Source organism: Centruroides vittatus, unplaced genomic scaffold (genome assembly GCF_030686945.1).
Source record: "Centruroides vittatus isolate TY-2023 unplaced genomic scaffold, ASM3068694v2 contig_832, whole genome shotgun sequence".
Taxonomy (NCBI): domain Eukaryota; kingdom Metazoa; phylum Arthropoda; class Arachnida; order Scorpiones; family Buthidae; genus Centruroides; species Centruroides vittatus.
This window is the reverse complement of record NW_027122541.1, coordinates 80,553-102,017: the sequence shown is the minus strand read 5'-3', so window position 1 is coordinate 102,017 and position 21,465 is coordinate 80,553. Positions and strand designations below refer to the sequence as shown.

At 34.4% G+C, this 21,465-nt stretch overlaps 1 protein-coding gene across 1 annotated transcript in view; it reads left to right on the top strand.

The window, feature by feature from the left end:
* Nucleotides 1-21,047, top strand: part of LOC136982444 (zinc finger protein 271-like) — a gene marked incomplete at its 5' end in the record, with an annotated part of 55,167 nt that extends 34,120 nt beyond the window's left edge. Inside the window, one exon of the mRNA XM_067278928.1 lies at nucleotides 20,966-21,047. Within this exon, the coding sequence (XP_067135029.1) occupies nucleotides 20,966-21,047 (82 nt within the window). The remainder of the gene's footprint in view (nucleotides 1-20,965) is intronic.
* Nucleotides 21,048-21,465: the final 418 nt, after the last annotated feature.

Below are 21,465 nucleotides of genomic sequence, written 5' to 3'. Positions count from 1 at the left end.
TTGTTTTTCTATAAACACAAATTAAGTGCATAAACACATTAAGTGCATAATTTTTCAACTTTATAGAGTCATAGAGAACATTTATGCACAATATTAGTACTCTGAAGTTAGCTTCAATCTGTCATTGAGCAATATGGAGACATCCAGAATAAAAGCAAAAAAATATGTTAGAAACAGTGTTTTAATATGTTAAAACAGAGCGATAGAACAAGATCACACGTGAGAGTATATGTGTTTGGTACTGATAGGCTTGTTCTAGCGTCTTGAGAAAGTGATATCCTTACGCAATCCTAACAGAAGTTGCTAAATTTGGCGAAAGCACACGTACTGAGCTTCGAAATCTATATGGAAGAGTCGAATAGGAAGAGATCGTTCCGTCGTAGAGTGGCCCATTCACACACGTTTCGATAAGCGGGAGACAAGTCAGCTGTAAATGGTGTATAGGATTATAATTTGTAAATTCGGTGATGGGTTAAGATGATCGACACCACTTCAACTTTAATAAAGCATTTTTACAAATAAAATGCTTTATTAAAGTAAAAAAATTGTCATTTCTTAATGGAAATTTACAGACCACGTGATGACTGTCGACAGAACATGGCGGTGATGACTCGGGTGTCGCTACTTTGATATATAACCATTGACCAAAGTTTCCTTCTCGGTAATTTAATAAAAAAGAAAATTGTACAAAATAAAAAAAACCAAACTCAAAATTTTTATTATTATTCATATTTTTCCGAATGGAAATTTTTCAAGAAAATTTGCATACGAAACCTTCAGTTTCATAAGCGAAATCTACAATCCATTTCTAAACACGCATGCCATCGAGCTTTCCGGAAGCGCCGCCATATTCGATACTTACGTTAACATTAACCTTTTATTTATATAGATCAGTGATTCTCAATTACTGTGCTGTCTTTCGGAGAAAAGGCGAATTAAAGCCGTAATTTCCATGAGAACCAGGAGGAGGGAGAAAGAAAGAACCACTGTGCTGCGGCACTTTAGTGTGCCGCCAGATTTTTGAAGTGTGCCGCCACTGAGAATATCCATACATAAGCGACGTCAGACAAGTAGTTTAATCGGTTCTACCTTCCTAGAGCGCGTTAGAAAATTGTAACTGCCGGTAGCTACCAAGGCGTTTAGAAAATGTGATTTAAATAACCAATTGCGTTTAAAAATCACTGTTATGACGTCACTGGTTGTCCTGCGTAATATACCGAAGTAACCGTGTGTGCCGCCAAACTTTTAAATTATTAAAAGTGTACCACGACGAAAAAAGCTTGAGAAGCACTGATATAGATTATACCACGGAATGACACCGCTGCTGCTAGAACTTCCACTAGAAGGCGTCCCGGGCTGTCTCTTTGCCCATATTTTACTGCTCATTCTCATGTTTGTTGTTTATATGAATTCAAAATAATCGTTTATTGTTTGTTACGGCAACACAACACGGACGAATGCCTTCGTAATGGTAACTGGCATCTATTTGACCCGCCCTGTTCTCGTTACGGAGGTAAACAATAATTTATTTACTTATAAACGAATTTTGTTTGTAGCCAGCAGTTAAAATGGCCGCTCTTGGAAAAAGTGAGATTTGACGATTGAGTGAGAAAGATGTGATTAATTGTGCTGTGCGGAATTATTGTGATTGTGCCGGAAGTATTAATCGCTTTACATTTTTGAGGGTACCGTTGTAATATACACTGGATTCTGGGTCTTTCGACATATATTTTGTTATTGTACGCTAATGAAGGAATGGATAATTAACTTTTAATTTCGTAAAATTTGATCGGGTCTAGTAGTACGGTAGTATTGTTTCTACTCCTGACCCGATCGGGTCAAGAGTAGAAACAATATTTTTAAACTATTTAAAATTTGCTTTGTATACTAGTACATTCTATATATTAACAGGACTTATTCGAAAAATTAAAAATGTAATTAAAAATAGAATCAACTTAATACCGGAAAAAATAAATTTAACTAAAAAACAATTATGTTACAGAAAAGAAGAAAAATATGATATAACAGAGGAGAAAGGAATAGTATATTCATTTGATTGTAATTGCAATCCAAAGAAAACATATATAGGAGAAACTAAAAGAAAATTAAAAATAAGATTAAGTGAACATATCAGAGTAATCAAAGGAAAATATGCAAATTCGGCAGTATCAGAACATTGTAATACAGAAGGTTGTGCAATAGATCTAAATACGGTAAAAATTATGAAAAAAGGAAAAAAATAATTTTAAAAGACAACTGTACGAGCATTTAAATATAATTAAGCAAACTAACAAAATGAATAACAACAATGGTAGAGAGATCCACCAATCATGGTTAAGCATTATAAAAAGGGGGGAGGAAGAAGTGTAAACGATGAGATGGGAATGTATTTGAAACAAAATTGCGTGAAACGAACAATCTAAAAGAAGTAAGTGAATAAAAATAATAATTTAGATAATAACTCAATTTATTGTTTTAAACTGTTTTTAATGTAAAAATTTAAGAATGCTTAAAATTGTATGGTTGCTGTGGGTCGTAAAGTGGAAATGTAAAGAAGACCGGAAATACAGATATTGTAAAAATTTTAGATATTTATTGTCGGGAAATGTTTGTATTCTTAATTAATTTTAGTAATAGTTGTATCGAAACAGGTTTTTATTGTTGATTATTGTTAATTATAGAAAGTGTCATTTAAAGGCCTGCTGAGGAAAGACAAACAAGTCCCAAACACATGTTTAAAGTGTATGTGTTCAGGTGAACTAAATAAAGAACATTATTTTTGATCTGTATGACTAAATATCTGCATCCATAATTTTTCCAGTATAATAAGTCCTAGTTAATATATAGATACTAATATACAAAGCAAATTTTAAATAGTGTTAGAGAGGACAAAAAGGCATAATAATTAATATTTTCAAACCTTTTGATAGAGACATGACATGTTTTAGAAGGTGATGCAGCTTGCTGCGTGCTTCGTTTGATTTCGGTACAGCTCATTAACATATGCTAACTCGGTTTAGCCACATTTCCTGTAATGTTTGGTTCAAACATGTATGCGAATACACACGTGTTTGCACACATGTTTGAACCAAAGTATATAAACTTGTTACTATTCATACTTTGTTTCAACCAAAATATGAACAGCAACGAGTATATTAACATCCCTTGTCGAAGCGTATCGATCGAATATGGGAGAAACCTTAACATTTTTTCATTGTTTGACCCCTAGAAAATAAGTGCATTTCTATTGTCAGGCATATTATAAATTACGATACAGACTCAGTTACTCACTGTGTAAGGAGCACAAAGAATGACTTTTAAATCGGTCGTCGAAAGCTTTGCTATGCTACTAAAATAAGAACGCGAATGACAAAAATGATAAAAATTATCAACGAGTTGCGTAACTTTCCCTGCAAAAAAACATAAAATTGCATTTGGCGCCAGTTGTTACGATATTGTATTAAAATACTTTTTACATAGTTAATTATTATAAAATGGCAAAAAACTTACTTTTCAAGGTTCAAACGGGTTTTTATTAAAAATTTGTAAAAATGTTAATAATGAATAATATTTTCGTTAAGTCCGATCCCTCTCGAGATACTACAAGTGACACCCCTATTCTCTTGAATTTTAACCATTATAAATGTTATGTTATAAACATCATAAATTTTAAATGTTATCATTGCCCCTTTATACAGGAGTGACAATAATTAACCCGTACAAAGTTTGTAGCAATGCTGCACCTGAACTTTTTTACTGTCACCAATTTACATACTATTGTTTAATTCTCCATGATTTCCTGCCCGTGTAGATGTACTTTCGATGTAATAAGGGTTAGTTCTTTATTTTTTTAATGGTGTCGAACAAATGTTGTGCAATTTTGGAGCTATTCCGGCAAGGAAAGCATGAATGTGAAATTGTTCGTCTGCTCGGTGTTCCAAAAATGACAGTCTCAGATGCAGTTCGGCGACTCAAGGAGCTTGGCCACAATGGTGACCGTTCCGGACGTGGAAGAAAGCGCACTGTCAACACGTCTAGGAACCGCAAGATCATCACAAAGCGAGTTGACTGACATGCGAAGGTCTCCATGAGAAAAATTGCTCGTGAGATCAGAATCAATCGCGAATCGGTGCGGTTAATGGCGAAAAAGGAACTCGTACTCAAGCCCTACAAGTTCCAAAAGGTTCAGCTCCTCACCGATGAACACAAGTGCGTGAGACTCCAAAGATCCCGTTAACTCAAGCGTCGGGCCGCAGGTCGACAATGGGAGTGCATTCTCTTCACAGACGAGAAGCTTTTCTCCGTACAACCATCAAAACGACAGGAACTGGTCCGCGGGGGCTCCTGGAAGCTCAGCCGTCATCGAACATCACAAAATCCAATGTCAGTCATGGTTTGGGGCGGAATTTGTGCGAGCGGCAAGACACCCCATGTTTTCGTCGATCAAGGGGCCAAAATCAATCAAGATGTGTACCACCATGACATTCTCGAGGCTGTGGTACTTCTGTGGGCTCAGCAGCATTTTGTCAGTGTGAAATGGACGTTTCAGCAGGACTCGGCGCCGACACACAGGGCGAAGAAGACTCAGGAATGTGCAAGGCTCATTTTCCCGATTTCATCTCGTCTGCGGAATGGCCACCGTACTCGCCGAATCTGAACCCAATGGACTACAGTGTGTGGTCCATTTTGGAGGCCAGGGCCTGTTCTAAGCTCCATGAAAGTTTGGAGTCGCTGAAGCAATCCTTGCGCTGGGAGTGAGACAAACTGTCTCCAGAAGAGTGCGGCCCATCGCTGAGAATTTCAAAACGCGTTTGGGGCTCTGCATCAAAGCAAAAGAAGTCCACTTTGAAACTGGCTGAATATCTGATTAATACGTAAAGTATTGTCACTGTTATATGCTGTTGTTTTGCTAATTTTCATTTCTTTAATAAATTTACGATACAAAAAACTTGTACGGGTTAATTATTGTCACCCTGTACAAGTTACCATGCCAAATTTCGTGTCTTAATCTTTACCCCATACTGAGATATTAAACGAAATCAATGCCATCAATTACATACGCACATCTTCGCAGAATGTTTTCCCGTTGTTATGAGTTTTTGGACTCGGCAGGTGTCAAAACGTGGATATTTACGAGAAACGTGGAGGGTAAAATTTAATACGATTCCGTCCTAAAAGAAACCGAATACAGAAAGAAAACTCCCAACAAAAAATTAAACTCATTTGCGTTGCCACAATTTTTCTGAAAGCAATTTGTAATAGTCAAGCTGTCATCTAACAGGAAAAGTGGGATGTATAGAAGCAAAACACCACTAATTTGAGGTGGAGAGAATATAATTTTAATTAATTAAATTAAAAAGAATATGATTAAAATTGCAGTCCGGCATTGTAATAAGAGAACAGTCTACGAGTATTAATGAATTAAAAAATTTTTGTTACTCTGAAAATTTAATAGTAATAGCAGATATATAATGGTAAACACTGTTAGTTTTTCTTAATCGCTAGACTTATTGCACCAATAAACAAAGGCCAACATAGTGCTCACATATATATACGAAGATTAAACAAGAAGCGTATCATAATAATAGCAGATTTTAAGAAACCGACTCGACATTCACTCGTTGAATGAGTATGGTTTAACGTCTGTTTTCAATCCATGCAAACTTACAATCCGACCATATACCTGTTTTTGTTCTTCTTCCTTGAAAAGAACCTCTTTGGTCACAAACACAATAAAAAAAAGTGCAGAATCTACAAATACTCTATAAAATGTCTATGGCATTCTTTAAACTTGTGTTTTTCATAAAACTACTACTACACTTCTCACTTGTCCTCTGAACAGTCAGATAATTATCAACTGACAGACGGTCTACTGCTAAAAACATACAAACATGTTTCCTGCTGAACGATGCCGATCTACCAAATTATACATAATTGTTACGCTATAAAAGAAGAATATAAAGAATTGAAAACCAACAAACAATGTATAGACTCTATCAAATGCTTAATAAATTAGCCCAGTCTTATTGAGTTTGTTTGAAAAATGAACTAAATATTTTATATAACCTTATACAGTTATATTGTGTGTCTTTATTTTATAACTTCCACTGCTTTGAGAACCGAAATACAAAAATAAAATTTAAAAATCTGTAATATTTACTTTAGATTGAATCTTTTTATGATGCAATGCGAACATCTGTCGTTCTAATGCATATTTGCTTTTGTAGCTGTGTTCACAGCCGTTGTAATTTCACTAAAAGGCTTTTCATTCGAATAGGATTTTAGGTGCTGTGTTAAATAACTTTTCTGTGAAAAACAGTGGCGTGCCGTGATATTTGATGATAGGGAAGCTGTGTTTCTGTAAGAAGCCGACTTACAGGGGCAATTAATTAATTGCGCGTCAGGGCCCGTTCGTATTCGTTTGTTCGATAAGCCGGTAAAAACCGTATACTTCTTTAAATGTATTTTAAACAGATTATGTGACGTACTGAATAAATAAAAAAGTTCAATATAATTACCTCCGTTATTAGATTCAATAAATTTTCTATAGCCCCTAAATGCCAATTCTCGCTTTGAAAAAAAACATATAACATTTATTAATCCTAATTATCTTGTTATAATTTTCAATATTTATTTTATATTGTCTACCAATGTTAAATTCTATTCCTCTTTGATTTCCAAATTGTTTCAATTTTACGAAAGAATCGTCATTCGTCATAAATTTTATCGTCAAAATGTCAAAATTTCTTTATTGACGTATTTATATTTAATTTAGGCATTGGTCTTTCTTTTTTAATAACGTTTTCTTTTTCATTATATGGTCTCGAGCCAAAACTTTTTAAAATAAATTTTTGAATCACTAGCCACGATATAAGGGCTAAAATTAAAATTATAAAAAAAACTTACTTGGTAAAACAAAATGTGTGACGAATATACATGCCTAATAAAAAAATTTCTTCAATTGTACAAATATACTTTTAAAGAAACTTATAATTAAATATAACTTTGTGAAGAAACGTACATAAAAATAACAAAATATTCTTTACTTTTTAAATCTTAAAACAATCCACTTACAAGTTAGTAAAATAGCTCCCTATGAGTGGCTAATGAATGGAATCGGAGACGGTCCAGGTAGGTGTGCGTGTGCCAAATAGCGAGGGTGCCGATACCGGTCAATGTCAAATGCCTTTTTTGTCGCATCACTAGTATATCTCAAAGGACGCGACAGGGTTGTTGTAGATTTTAAACGTTTCTCGCCATAGCTGTAAAAATCTAAATATGTTAAACTTAACAGATTGTCTGTTGTTCGTTTTCTAACTAATTCGTTTTAGGACTAAGTGTTTACGGAAATTTCCAAATTTTACAACTTTTCGGTCACTCTCATTGAACTGGAAACATTTCTGTCTTTATTACATCTAATATTATGAAGAGATCAGACCCCACTGTAGTCGGCAAGAGATTGGTTCGGTTAAGCTTCTGTTTAAGTAAAATTTCGGCTTTCCTGTCAGGGTTTTATTTATGTTATTAATTCCCTAATCGCTTAATTATTTAACTACTTAAGTAGAAATAAGTCTAAACCTGTTACTTTGTACTTGAATATCTGTAATCTTGGGAAAACATCGGAAAGACAAATTTTTATGACACCGGATACATAAATCGTAAATTTAAGAAAAATAAATTTTAGAGCTTTTTTTGTACTATTGTACCATTCATTAAATTTGGTTGTAAATGATGCTGCCAAAGTAACAGTTAATTTTTTAACACTGTACTAGAATTGTACACGTTTTTTCTGCATCCCCTTACAGATGGGACGTACTAAATCATAATATCACCGGTTTAACATTGAAATCCGTAAGTAGTATAAGATGGGAGAGCGGAATAAACGCAGAATAAATATATCAAATATTTTAATGGATTTTTTAAAACTCCTGTCAACTATACAGAAGTATCATAAAAACATGCCAGTAAACTCTTATCGGTTGGGTTAAGTTATAAATCTGGTTTAGGATGGGCAACTTTTTTTATGACACGGACCAGAATAAATTTTACGTTTCTTCCGCGGACCGTAGTAGTTAATTGACGCCTTCTTGTGACTTGTAATTTTTTTAGTCTGCAAATATGAAATAAATAAATAAAAAGTTATTTACTACATTTATTTCTCTTATCGTTTTCGAAAATTACAAAGAATTAGAAAAATAATTTAATAATCTATTAAAGAACTCGCGGGCCGGATAGAAACTTTTCGCGAGCCGTAGCTGGCCCGCGGGCCGGGGGTTGCCCGCCGTTAATCTAGTCTACTCATGATTCACATAATCGGGCGAGGGCGGCCGAATATCTAGCAGGCAGGCAGGCTAACATCCCACAACCGGTCCGGGATATAAAATTGGATGCTTTACGCGTGTGATACTTCTACCAGCTAAACCGATTGAGGTTGATGCTCTGTAAACCGCATGTGCCAATATGGTAAAATCTGTAATATGTACTCTAGGTAAGTGGAGAATAAGATGGAAAGTGTTTTTTGGTAATTACAAAAAACTATGCCAAGTTAAAAGTGTTTTACAAAATAAAGGTTTTACTCACCATTTCTGATTTTAATAAATTTAATTTAAATAAAAAATTGCTGTAGATTTATTTTTTTCCAATTGAATGCTCAAATAGCTTGGCCAAAAATGAAAACAACAATGCATTGAAATAATGTTATAGAATTTCATTGTTATCGGAGAGTAATTACGTGCGCATGATTTAAACACAAGAATAATTGAAAACACAGTGATATAATTGCATTTTATTCCTGTGTTTTCAAGTGGCTTTTGGCTGATTTAATGCAGATAAATTTCACACGTAAGACATTGACGTAGGCGCTGTGGTATTTGTTAAGAAATTTGCTTCTGTTGTGCACTCGAACAACTTTCTCAGACTACCTGGCTGTATTTGTCACAAATATTTATTACGAAAGCAGACGTGTGCTTTACAACACTACCATCATAATACGACAAAACGTCTTTAGAAGTAGAAAACTTTTCACATGAATGTGTTATTTCTGAATCGGAAGGACACACTTTTCAGTACTGATAGAAATATTAGAAACAGAAATACATTACATGATATGGACATTAATCTTACACCGATTGCAATTTGGCTTATTGAAGTTATCGATGATTTTAATGAATCGAATAATTTATATGTTGATTTTAATAACGCACAAAAAACTCGGATATTAATCACATACATAAGCCATTGATTTCACTGTTTATATGTCTTCAATCTGTAATGTGTCATGGAATGCCTATAATGTCCACTAGGGATGTTCCTAGCGATGATTTTCAGCTATTACTTAAATTACAGTCAAACCTGTTTTTATGGGGTGGATAGGAACCGCATAAAAAATTGCACGAAACTTCACGAGTGGCTATAAAAAATAGTTTTCGCAACACAATTAAAAAAAATATATTTTTATGTGGTCAATATGGTCAATAAAAAAAGTCTCATATAGAAAATAACTCAAAACCGTACGAAATAACTAGGAATTGTTTTTTAAACGAAATCATGACGAGGCTTGGCAGCTACTTGGAATCTCGCCAAACCTTTTGGAATCTGATTTAAAAAATACGTAAATAATACAGTACATTTACCTTCAATTTACGCTTTGAAATGAATCTTATCTTATTGGTCCAGGAATAGAAAAAGCACTTTGAAGGTTTAATTAACGTAATTAAAACAGACGTAGAATTTATTGACAACAGATGTCAGTACTTAACTGCATCGTCTCGTCTATCGTCTGTTTTACATATTTTTGTCCAAGTGGTGTTTTGTTGACTTAAAAAATAAATTATTTCATATTTTGCATATTCATGAAATAATATTGCAATAATAAGTTCATTTATGTTATAATAAGTTTATTTAGCTATAATAAGTCAACGTGAAACAAGACAAAACGCATGAAACTAGTCGCTGACTATACAGCACAAATAAAAAATCGCATAAAAAATCGCACAAAAAAAACCGCATAAAAACAGGTTTGACTGTATTATTATATTTTATTTATAAATCTGTAATTCAGTATATTATTATTATTATTTATAATAGGAATTTATTATTGATACCACGGAATGACACCGCTGCTGCTAGAACTTCCACTAGAGGGTTTCCCGGGCTATCTCTTTGCTTATAATTTACTGCTTATTTTCATGTTTCTTGTCTACTTGAATTCAAAATAATCGTTTATTGTTTGTTACGGCAACGCAACACCTTTTTAAAAGGTAAGTGGCCTCTATTCGACCCATCCTGTCCTCGTTACGGAGGTAAGCAATAATTCATTTACTTATAAACGAATTTTGTTGGTAGCCAGCAGTAAAACTGACCGGTCTTGGAAAAGTGAAAGATGCGATCAATTATGCTTTGTGGAATTATTGTGATTGTGCCAGAAGTATTAATCGCATTACATTTTTGAGGGTACCGTTGCAAACTACTCTCGATCCTGGTTTGTTTGACATAAATTTTGTTACTGTACGCTAATCAAGGAATGGATAATTATTTTTTAATTTCGTAAAATTGGATCGGTTCGAGCGGGTGGGGGCAATAGCCAACTTCTCACTAACCCCTATGTCAATAAGGTCCTCAAAGGGTATAGCAATACGTTTAATATTAATCGAATTATAAGGGTTTAAAATTTTTACTATAGAGATTAATTGGGAAAATTTAAATGTTTGCAGTTATAACGGACTTTTACGGTTTTCTAACGTTTTTCAACAAATTTTTCAACGTATATAATAGATATTCTATATTAGTCATTGCACCTGCAACTCAAATTTTGACTGTTAAGGGTTTAATTGTAAAAAATGGATGTAATTTAATTTACAGTATAACGGAATTTCATTATTTTAACGACGCTTTTAAATAATTTTCGTTACTTTATCGCATTTGAATATAATATTTCTACTCTTTCGCGTTAATTGTCAGGTCATAAAGTTATTGGACAATATAATAGCAAGTTGTAAATAAAATTGGTGTATAATTATTTTACATCATCACATATATCGACATTGGGTTGCTTTCCTTTTGGCAATGGATCATATTCAGTGTTCCTCAGATAGACTCGAAAAATTAACAAACTGCTATTAAATAAGGATCCACAGTCTTTGCTCCCAACACCACAAGGTTCCCCTAAATTAGACAACAGAAAGGCAAAAGAGAATGAAGAAGAGTCAATATTGAGAGACAGTGGTGTAACTAGAAGGGTGCGGTGGGTGCAGTCCGCACCGGGCCCCTGGAAAGCGATAGGTTCATGGGGGCCCCAAAATCACAAGAAAAAAAGACCCGAAAAATTTTTCACGGCGATTAAAACAAAGCAAAATTTGGCATTTGGATACTCGAACTGAGGCCCTTATTACACTGGAGAACCAACAACTCAACTGTAATCGACACAAAAATATTTTAATCCATTTACGTACACAAAACAATAAAAATACCTAACACATCATTCATCAAACGAAAGAAATTGAATGTCTAAACGCATTGTTTTTAACGGAATAAAAAATTCAAAAGCCGAAGTTTATAGAAAAAATTACTTTTTATCGTTTGGAAGTTCCCGATTACCATTACGAAGAAAGGACACCCCTGCCGAAAAATGTTTCAGGGGCCCACTAATCTGGTTCCGCACCGGGCTCGGGCTGGTAGCTAGGCCACTGTTGAGAGAAGCCAAAAATTTATTAAGTCGTGTAATGAAAATATGTTTTGAACTAAGTAATAATTCTGTTTGCAAAAAGAAAATAGTAGAAATTAGACAGTGTTGAACGAATATTTGGATGCTTAAATCAACCATATGGGATTATTAGAGAACTTAGAGCAACCAAAACCAGATAACTCATAACGATAAGTATAAGCCCCGTTTATGTTTTTTCCTGTAATACTTCTCCCTTCAGAACCTTTCCTTCAACCTTTTCTTCACCCCCTTTTTTCTCTAGTGAGCAAAGTTTGCAAAAGCAGGCAGCCGCTCTTTCTTTATTAAATTATTAGAGTTAAAATGGCCTTAACCCTGGTTGCCATCTTGCTGGCGGATATTACGTTTACAGTTATACCTCGGTTTTCTTCGATAAACCATCTGAAAACAATCGGCGAAATCCGAAACCGACGAAAACCGAGACAATTATTTTTATATGAATCAATGGTAATCCTATTAATTCGTTCTAGAGACTCCAAAGTATTTACCAAAAACACATTTTATAAAGAATTAATATAGCGCTAAATACTAAAAGCAATAAGTAATTAACATAAAAGACTAATTAGCATAAAGATAAAAGCATTAAGATTAAAGATAAAATAAATAGCATTAAGGTGAAAACGATGGGATTATTCAGCTAGACAGGCGATGTAATGTCTTGTAGAAGCTAGTTGGACACGAGCTTCTACCCTATATTACCTCGTGGTAAAGTGTGACATAATTGTCATGTCATAGTAGTTGTATGCGTGTATGATAATCGTATCAAGGGAATAATGCCTTTCAGGAAATTTGCTTATGGGTAACTGTCCCCTATTCAGACATCACAGACTTGGAGAAAACCTAGAAAACTTTGTGGCCAACCCGCCCTGTCTAAGCGCGAAAACACGACCGAATGTTTATTTATTATCAACTAAAAAAAGATGAAAAATCACCTAGTGTTAAAACTAACGCACCTTCTATTTATCAATCAAAGAAACTAAGAGAACACGGATTCAGAAGAATAAAATAAAGTAAGTATTTTTCAAGGAGATAAAATTAAACGAATAGTATCAGTACAATCAATGGTTAAAACATCAAAAACAATCTCTTATAGAATCAACAAGTTAAGAAAAGCTAAAAAATAACACAGAAGAGAATATAGAAAACAACGAGTAATTATTTATTGTGACGTCATAATGCTAGGCTTCAATTTTTAATAATTCTTAATTAATTTAAAATATATGTCGGTTATCTAACACCTTTCGGGGCAGCTTTGAATTAAAATCACATCACTTTCGGATTTTATGGTAATTGGTATAAAATTTATCGGGGTCAGTTGGCTTCGACCAATTCGTTGCATTCCACCCCTGGATTCCATGTTGTGTTTCGAATTTTGTCTGGCTAATTCCCTTCTCCAGATTAAGGCAGGACCGTCAGACAGACAGCTGACAGTGGAAAGTTATATTACAATTTTTTCAAACTGCAGCCGAATTAAAGAAAAAGATTACGGATTTATATTAAAAAACTAAATTGAACAAATAAGAAAAAATTCAGATCTTAGACGTTGATATTAGAATTTCAACCTTAAACATAAAAAGTAAAACAAAATAAACCAGCAATGAGTTGCTAAACTTTCCTGGCAACATTTAAAATTTTGATGCCGCTATCTGTTGTTATATTTTATTAATACAATTTTTTAAAAATATTTTTTACTGTTATAAAATGGCAAAAGCTTAATTTTGAAGGTAAAAATGAGTTTTTAAAAAAGAAGTTGGAAATGCTAACGAGTAGAATCTTCACGAATCGTACTGGAGATACACACAAAACGTTTTATCTCCACCGTTGCCTTTAATTAGCAAAATTTAACTGCATCTATCCCTGTAACACACAAATCTCCCTGCAAAGATTTAGAACTTTCTGACAAAAAGCAGAGAATATATTTGCTATGAAAAAATATGTGTAAAATTGCATTCAAATTTGGATTAGTTGTTTTTTTTAGAAATTGTTTTAAAATGTAATTAATTTAAAAAAAATAAATGCAGATTTGGCGCTTGTAAAGGTCTTTTCTTTGGCATCGTCATCGACCTTGCAGAGAAGTTTCTCTCTCAAATCTCAGTTTACGTACTAATTAAAATAATTTGAGTAAAGTATCAAATATTAAAAATTAATTAACTTTATTTGATTTTTAATTATTTTTATTAATGAAAATTTTATTTTAGCAATTTTATATTTTAAATATAATTGTTTAGGTCTTCACAATCAGTTTCAGTGTACTTTAATACAATTAATTAAAATGATGATTTTCGTGTAAGGTTTTTAACGAATGGACTGCTGAAAACATTCGATGTCATAACTTATGTACTAACTTTAATTTAATTAAACAGTATGTCTGTCACGCTATATATTTTAAAAAACGTTCATTCAATTGATTTGTATTCAATTTCTTCGATCTATGATTGTAATAAAGCAAAATTTACAATTTATATCTTATGGTTTTAAATACAAAATAGCTTCGAAGATGTGATTTAGTATCAGAAAATTCAAAACTTTAAAATTAAATTTTTTTAAAACAAAATTAAATGTTTAAGAGAATAATTATTTTGAATACGGAAAGAATCGTTTGTAGTTGATATAAAATTTGATAAAAAATCATAAACTTTAGATGGATTTTTAATTACTTTAATAATATTTTTTATAAATTCATTATATTTTATAACGTTCAGTTACAAACAAATGAATAATAAGAAATTTAAATCGAGATTTTATTCAGATAATTCATCCGCTAATATAATAGAAATCTTTACAATTCAATCTTAATTATACTTTAATTTGATTACACTATATTTTAGTTCAGTTTTTAATTTTACATGCTGTACGTATTGAATGGGTGTATAGTTCCCGGAAGATAGAGCTTAAAGACAACTAAAACGTTTAATTAATTCAGAAAATCGATGTTTTTGCAAATAATTAAATATATTTTAATTATTTTCCTTATATTTGAAAAAAACTTTCATTATTTTTCACATATCTATGAAGGTGTTCTCCAGTCGACCCGAGAGTTTGGCCACGTGTCGGTGAGAATCGAAGTCGAATCCATGGTCACTCTATCAATATTTCAGTTTATCGTGTGTAGAGACTTACGGTATATCGAATAGGACTCGGTTAACCGAATATAATCGATTTAAACTCCTCGGTTCTTGCAATTATAGCGACATTTCTTCAGAAACTGGGGTTTTATCTTGTTTAGTACATTTGCGAAGATGCAGAGGATTTACCTATATTAAAATAGTACGAGTTATAGGTGAGTCTGTTTTTGAAACCTGTTTAAGCGCGGGACGTCACTCGTAATTCCATAGTAGGTATTTTGTGGGGAAACGAAACTGAGCTCCGCGTTAGTTTTCTTCTGTTTAACTCATAGCGAAAACATTCATAAACTGACGTGTTTCTAACATTAAAGCAGTTTAAAACCTCAGGTTGGGAAAAGAATGTGCGTGTCCAACGTCATAATTGACAAAGATGTCAATAAAAGCACATTAAAAAAGAATATAAAGAAATTGTTTGTTGGTTTATGATATGGTATGATAATAATTTTATCAATAAAGCGAATAATAAAATAAAGGTATAAATGGATTTTAACTACGTTATATAGGATATACTTGTTCCAAAATGATACACCCATTTCGACATTTAAATAAAAAGTGATTGCATTATTATTAAAACTCATAACACTCGATAAACAACAAAAACTCTAAGACTTAATACTCATTACTTAATAGGGATTGTCGTATCTTGCAATCAATCGAGTATTTTTTTTTTTATGTTGTAAAGGTAATGACTCCTCTCTTTCATTACATTAATGAGACTTGGATCCTGTACTAGAAATGTAATAAATTATAGAATCAGGCAGTTGATGTTACCTTAGGTTCCGAGATGGCGACGGTGGGAATTTTTCCCTATCTTGGCGACTGCGGCGGAAAAAATTTTTTCCCCTAGAGTCGTGACGTCGACGCCGTTGAGAATTTTTCCCCGTTCGGTTTCAACCCTGAGTTCGACGTTGCCGAGTATCCTGTAACCTCGAAACGGCGACGGTCGTGTGTAAATTTGCGACGGTAGAGGGAGCCTTTTCGTGACGTCGTGCGAGAGTAATATCGGCGGGAAATTCGTAGTGGTGTTACGAACGAATATGCAAATGCTCGATCTGTGACGTGATTTCTGTTCATTTCAATGCAATTTTATACAAATCGACTAGTTTCCAGTTGGAATCGTTTACTGCAGTGTTGCGACGAATTGCGTATTGGAATAATTGCTGTTTATTTTTCTGGTTACGATATTTCATTTTTCTCCCTCACCACCTCCCCGCGTTTAGTTTATTGCCAATTATTCGATAATGAGTAGTTTTGCCGATTTGAGTTTCAACGACGAATTTCGGTCGAGTTGCACCACTCGTGATTTCTACAAGTTAATGGAAGACGACTTTTTGGAGCTAGGTTTGCCTCCCCGTATCGATAACGCATTGAACTTTCCGAAATTTGCTGTAAAATTAGGCATACAGCCGACCGAGTCCGTTTGCATTCCGTACGATTCTAAATGCAAATTATATCATCGGAGTAATAGAGAAAGCTGTTTCTTGCGATGTAGTAAGTGCGAAACAAGACTTATGCCTTTGAAGGAACATTTAAAAGTAAATTTGGCCACATTTCTTGGGGTTGCATTCTGTCGTTTATATGGCCAAGTAGTAATAAATCGAACAGAGGGAAACGCCAATCGACCAATAAAAGATCAGCCGAATCGAAAAGAACAGGGAAGAAAAGAGCCGCACCAAGAGAAAAGGAAAGTATCCAAGCTGGCAAAACCGAAAAAAGGATGGATCGGAAAGGAAAAAAAAAGTAGGAAGAGGTAGGCAACCACCATCGAAAAGCGAGTAAAAATATTTCTTTTTTTTTTGGTTATTTCGGTTAACGTCTGCAGAAAAATTCAAGATGGCGGCCGGAAACGCGGCCATCTTCAATCGAGGGAAAAATTTTTTCCCTGTCGCAGTCTCCAACGTAGGGAAAAATTTTTTCCCTGTCGCAGTCTCCAACGTAGGGAAAAATTTCTCCCGCCGCCATCTCGGAACCTAGGGTAACATTAACCGACTTATACTCATTACTTAATACGGATTGTCGTATCTTGCAATCAATCGAGTATTTTTCTTTATGTAATGACTCCTCTCTTTCATTACATTAATGAGACTTGGATCCTGTACTAGAAATGTAATAAATTATAGAATCAGACAGGAAAATTGAGCCGTCTCTGTTTGGCTTCTCCATTTTCTAATGAAACAGATTTTAGGACAACATACAATTTATTCGTTATTAATGAAATATAGAAAATTGGGTTAATGTTACCTTAGGATCTAAAATGGCGGCGGTGGAATTTTTTCCCTACTTCGGAAACTACTACGGGGAAAAAAATTTTCCCTAGTGTCGTGACGTCGACGCCGTTGAGAATTTTTCCCCGTTCGGTTTTGACCCTGCGTTCGATGTGGCCGAGTTTCCTGTAACCTCGAAACGGACGGTAGTGTGTATTTGCGACGGTAGAGGGAGCTTTTTCGTAGCGTCGTGCGAGAGTAAAATCGGCGGAAAATACGTAGGGGTGTTACGAACGAATATGCAAATGCATGATCGACGTGATTCTGTTCCTTTCCGGGCAATTTTATGCAAATCGACTAGTTTCCAGTTGGAATCGTTTGCTGTAGTGTTGCGACGAATTGCGTATTGAAATAATTGCTGTTTTATTTCGTTACGATATTTCATTCTCGCACAATTTATTATCGGTAAACGTATAGTTTATTTGCAATTGTTCGATAATGAGTAGTTTTGCAGATTTGAGTTGCAACGACGAATTTTGGTCGAAATGCACCACCCGTGATTTCTCCATGTTAATTGAAGACGACTTTTTGGAACCAGGTTTGCCTCCCAGTATCGATAACGCATTGAAATTTGCTGTAAAATTAGGCATACAGCCGACCGAGTCCGTTTGCATTCATTGCGATTCTTTATGCAAATTATACTATCGGAGTAATAGAGAAAGCTGTTTCTTGCGATGTAGTAAGTGCGGAACGAAGACCTCTGCCTTTGATGGAACATTTAAAAGTAAATTTGGCCACATTTCTTGGAGTTGCATTCTGTCGTTTATATGGCACTAACTATGTCTGGAATGTACGGCGACGACCTCGGCGATTGCGGCGGGCAAATCCAGAAAAACGGGAGTCGATTGGTCCAATCACATACGGTTGGTATTGCTTATAGCTTTGAGTAATTTGACATCGTTTAAAAAAGGAGTGCCGAATAAAACGGTGGAAATCGACGAGACCGTAATATGTAAAAGAAAGTACGAGAAAGGGCGTATATTTAAAAATACGTTCGGAAAGGAAAAAAAGATAGGAAGAAGCAGGCAACCACCATCGAAAAGTGAGTAAAAAAATTCTTTTTTTTTATTGTTTATTTCGGTTAATATCCGCGGAGTGTGCAGAGAAATTCAAGATGGCGGCCGGAAACGCAGCCATCTTGAATCGAGGGAAAATTTTTTTCCCCGTCGCAGTCTCCAACGTAGGGAAAAATTTCCCCCGCCGCCATTTTGGATCTTAGGGTAACATTAACCGAAAATTGTATACCCAAACAATTCATAGTTCAAACAAAATGTCGAATTTCAAACGAATGAACAAAAGACTAACTCGCCTCTGTGGATGAGAATTCCATAATCTTCCATTCATTTTGTCGTAGCGATGAAAGTGCAAGAGCAGAGAGTGAAAAAAAACAGAAGAAATTCATCGATAAACAATGCATTCAAGTAGTTTACTGTATTTTTCGTCCTTCAAGAACTGAACGGTTGAAAATGTGGGACGATAGCATAAAATGTCTATCCTTCTGTGTGCGACTCATTCCATCTGAATAACCGGTCCATACTTTGTGAGAACGTATAATATAAGAGAACATGTCTCTTCTATTTTTTCTTCTAAACTGCTATAATAAACAATTTATCGATGGCAGGAAGTTTTGAAACAATTTGTTTTAAACTGCTCCTTTTCATAAAATATAAATTGCTGCTTTATATTTGTGGGCTGGAGATAAAACGGGATCAGATATTTCTTGCTTATCGATTGGTTCTCATTTCTTGATGATTGTTATTTGATGATGGGCTGTTTCAGATGATCAGGGAAATTGCTCGTAGATGACACTTTGTAGCTCAACATCTTACGACAATAATGTGGGAACGCCGGGAGGTAGGACGAAGTCGTACCTTTTTTTTCTTCGGCGAACAGGTCGGTAAGACCCAGCCCACTGTCACGGATGGCTAAATTTTTCACGATATCCCGACTTGTCGGGATAGGGTAATGAATTGTCAGGTCGAGTGGAGGAAGTGTGTAGGTTCGTCGATAAGGATAAGGCAATATCTGAAATAACGGAGCCAGGATAACACAGATAATGATTTATTTGGGTAGAGAACTTAATACAGAGAATCTACGCATCCTGTCCCTAGTCGCGTGAGAGAGAGAGTTCACAAATGTTGGGGGAATCATACCTCGTTTTCTGATGTATCGACAACAATCGTAGGACTGATCGGTCGGTGAAAGGAGGGTCTGTCGTTCTTCGGCTCTGGCGGTGGGCGGAAAGATCGGGCTTGGCGGCTCGTAGTTGGCGGCTCCAGCGTCTTCGGGTTTGGTCTTCGATTCGGATTCGCCGGGATTCGTCGTCTTCGGACGTTCAGCCACCCTGTTCTCAGATATCTCCCCCCTTTATATACTCCAGGTCTCGACCGCTGCGATCACCAATCGCGACGGTGGGTGATGAGTCGATTTCCGTGACTCACAGTCAGAGGTCGGATCCAGAGAGGAGGGAAGCGTGTTTGACGGCGGAAGGCTGCACATCCTTTGTATCTTGATCGCTATCTCCCGAGAGGATTTGAACAATAAAATTTTAAAATCGGACTGGCCGGTTTAACCCGGTCCTCACAATAATGACAGCACGTCATGTCTTTGTCAACGTTTTTGAAATTATTTAAAACTTCTGATTTATTTAAAAAACTCATTTTTGGTCTAATAAATTAATTAAAATATTTATAATACAGTGAAATTTATATATTACAAAATCGCTAATTTGTGAATAAATTCGTTTTTTTTCACGTCTCACTATACACCGATTATTACGGTGTATAGTGAGATGGCGAAATCAAGTATACAAGCCCCGTATCTGATAAATTACATATTTCCATTCGATAGGTTTATTTAATAACTATTTGGGGTCGAAATGACTGTATTGTCTCTTATATGAGTTAAATGATACGAATATAATAAAATAAACGAATACGGTGAGAACTTCGCTTAGACAGCATAATTCGTTCTAGAGTCTTACTCGTAATGCGAAACAGTTGTTAAGCAAAACAATTTATCTCATAGAAATTATTGTAAAATAAGATAATGCTTTCCACGCCGTAAAAATGCTCAAATGTTTTGTGTATAAGGTTTATTCAAAAATAAAAAATTGTACAATATACTATGTTAAGGAGCTTAAATCATCATCATCTCTTCTAGCGCGGAATAAACCATCCTGAGATAAGAATTCGATTTGCAGAAACAAAAAAAAAATTCACAGCTAATATGTTTGATAAACATTCCACACGATGTACCAAATTCTTGCGTTATATAAAGGCTATAATCAAATATTCGAAATCAATTGATTTGACTAGAGAAAGAGAGTTATGTTTCCATCTCGTATTAAATTTAATAATTATAAATAGTTAATTTTTAATTCAGACATTTCTTAAATTTAATTTGGTGTCGGTCATTAAATTTAATGATCCAATAATTTGGCATATCGTTTGCGTATTTCTTATATGACGGGCTATGGTGGTTGATGTTCAGAAGTAATATGTGTGAAAGCAAGTTTGGAAAAATACGTGATCTCGAGCGACACTAAGATGCTAGCGGAAGGCGTGCCAAACAGACTGATGGAGCGTGCCGCATGCGCACAATTCGGGACATTCCTTCTCCTCTTCACTCGTTATGCGAAACATCGCTCGTTATGCGAGGTTCAACTGTATAATAAAATAATACGTTTAAAAGGAGATTTATATTATCAATGGCAAAATCCAAAAAAATTTTGAAGACCCTTTACAAATTTTGCAGGAAAATATGTAAGTTGAATTTTAGAAATTTTTTTACTTTGTAAACTTTGAGGAAATTTAAAAATATTTGGAATTTGTAAAAAGTATATTCTAAATTTTAAGGAAAATATACGACATGATCGATCTGTTGCCAGAAGTAGGAATCGACCGAACTGAATTAAAATGTGTCATGTTTCAAGTTTGATGATGAAGTTTCTTTGCAAGAATACGTAAAAATGTATCACAAAGGAACTTTTCTTTAATGTTGAAAGCATTCAAGTACTATTTTATTTACGATTATCTTTTGTAAAGTTTTTTGATTTTATTCTGTTTCATCGGCAAAAAAGAATTGAAATAAGATTTCGTTGTTTTGATTTGAATACTTTCAATATCAAATCCTTCGATGGAATAACTTCAAAAGGAACGTCTACAAGAATCCAAAATTGATAAAATCAAAACTCGTTTGCTATTTACAGAAAATAAAACACCAAAATGCGTAAAATATGATTTTAAAAGTTGTTTTTATTACACATTTGTAAATATGACGAATAATATTAATGTGACAGCTAAAATATCTGGAATGAGCTAAAAGCCACACGAGAGAACAGAAATAAAATGTAATT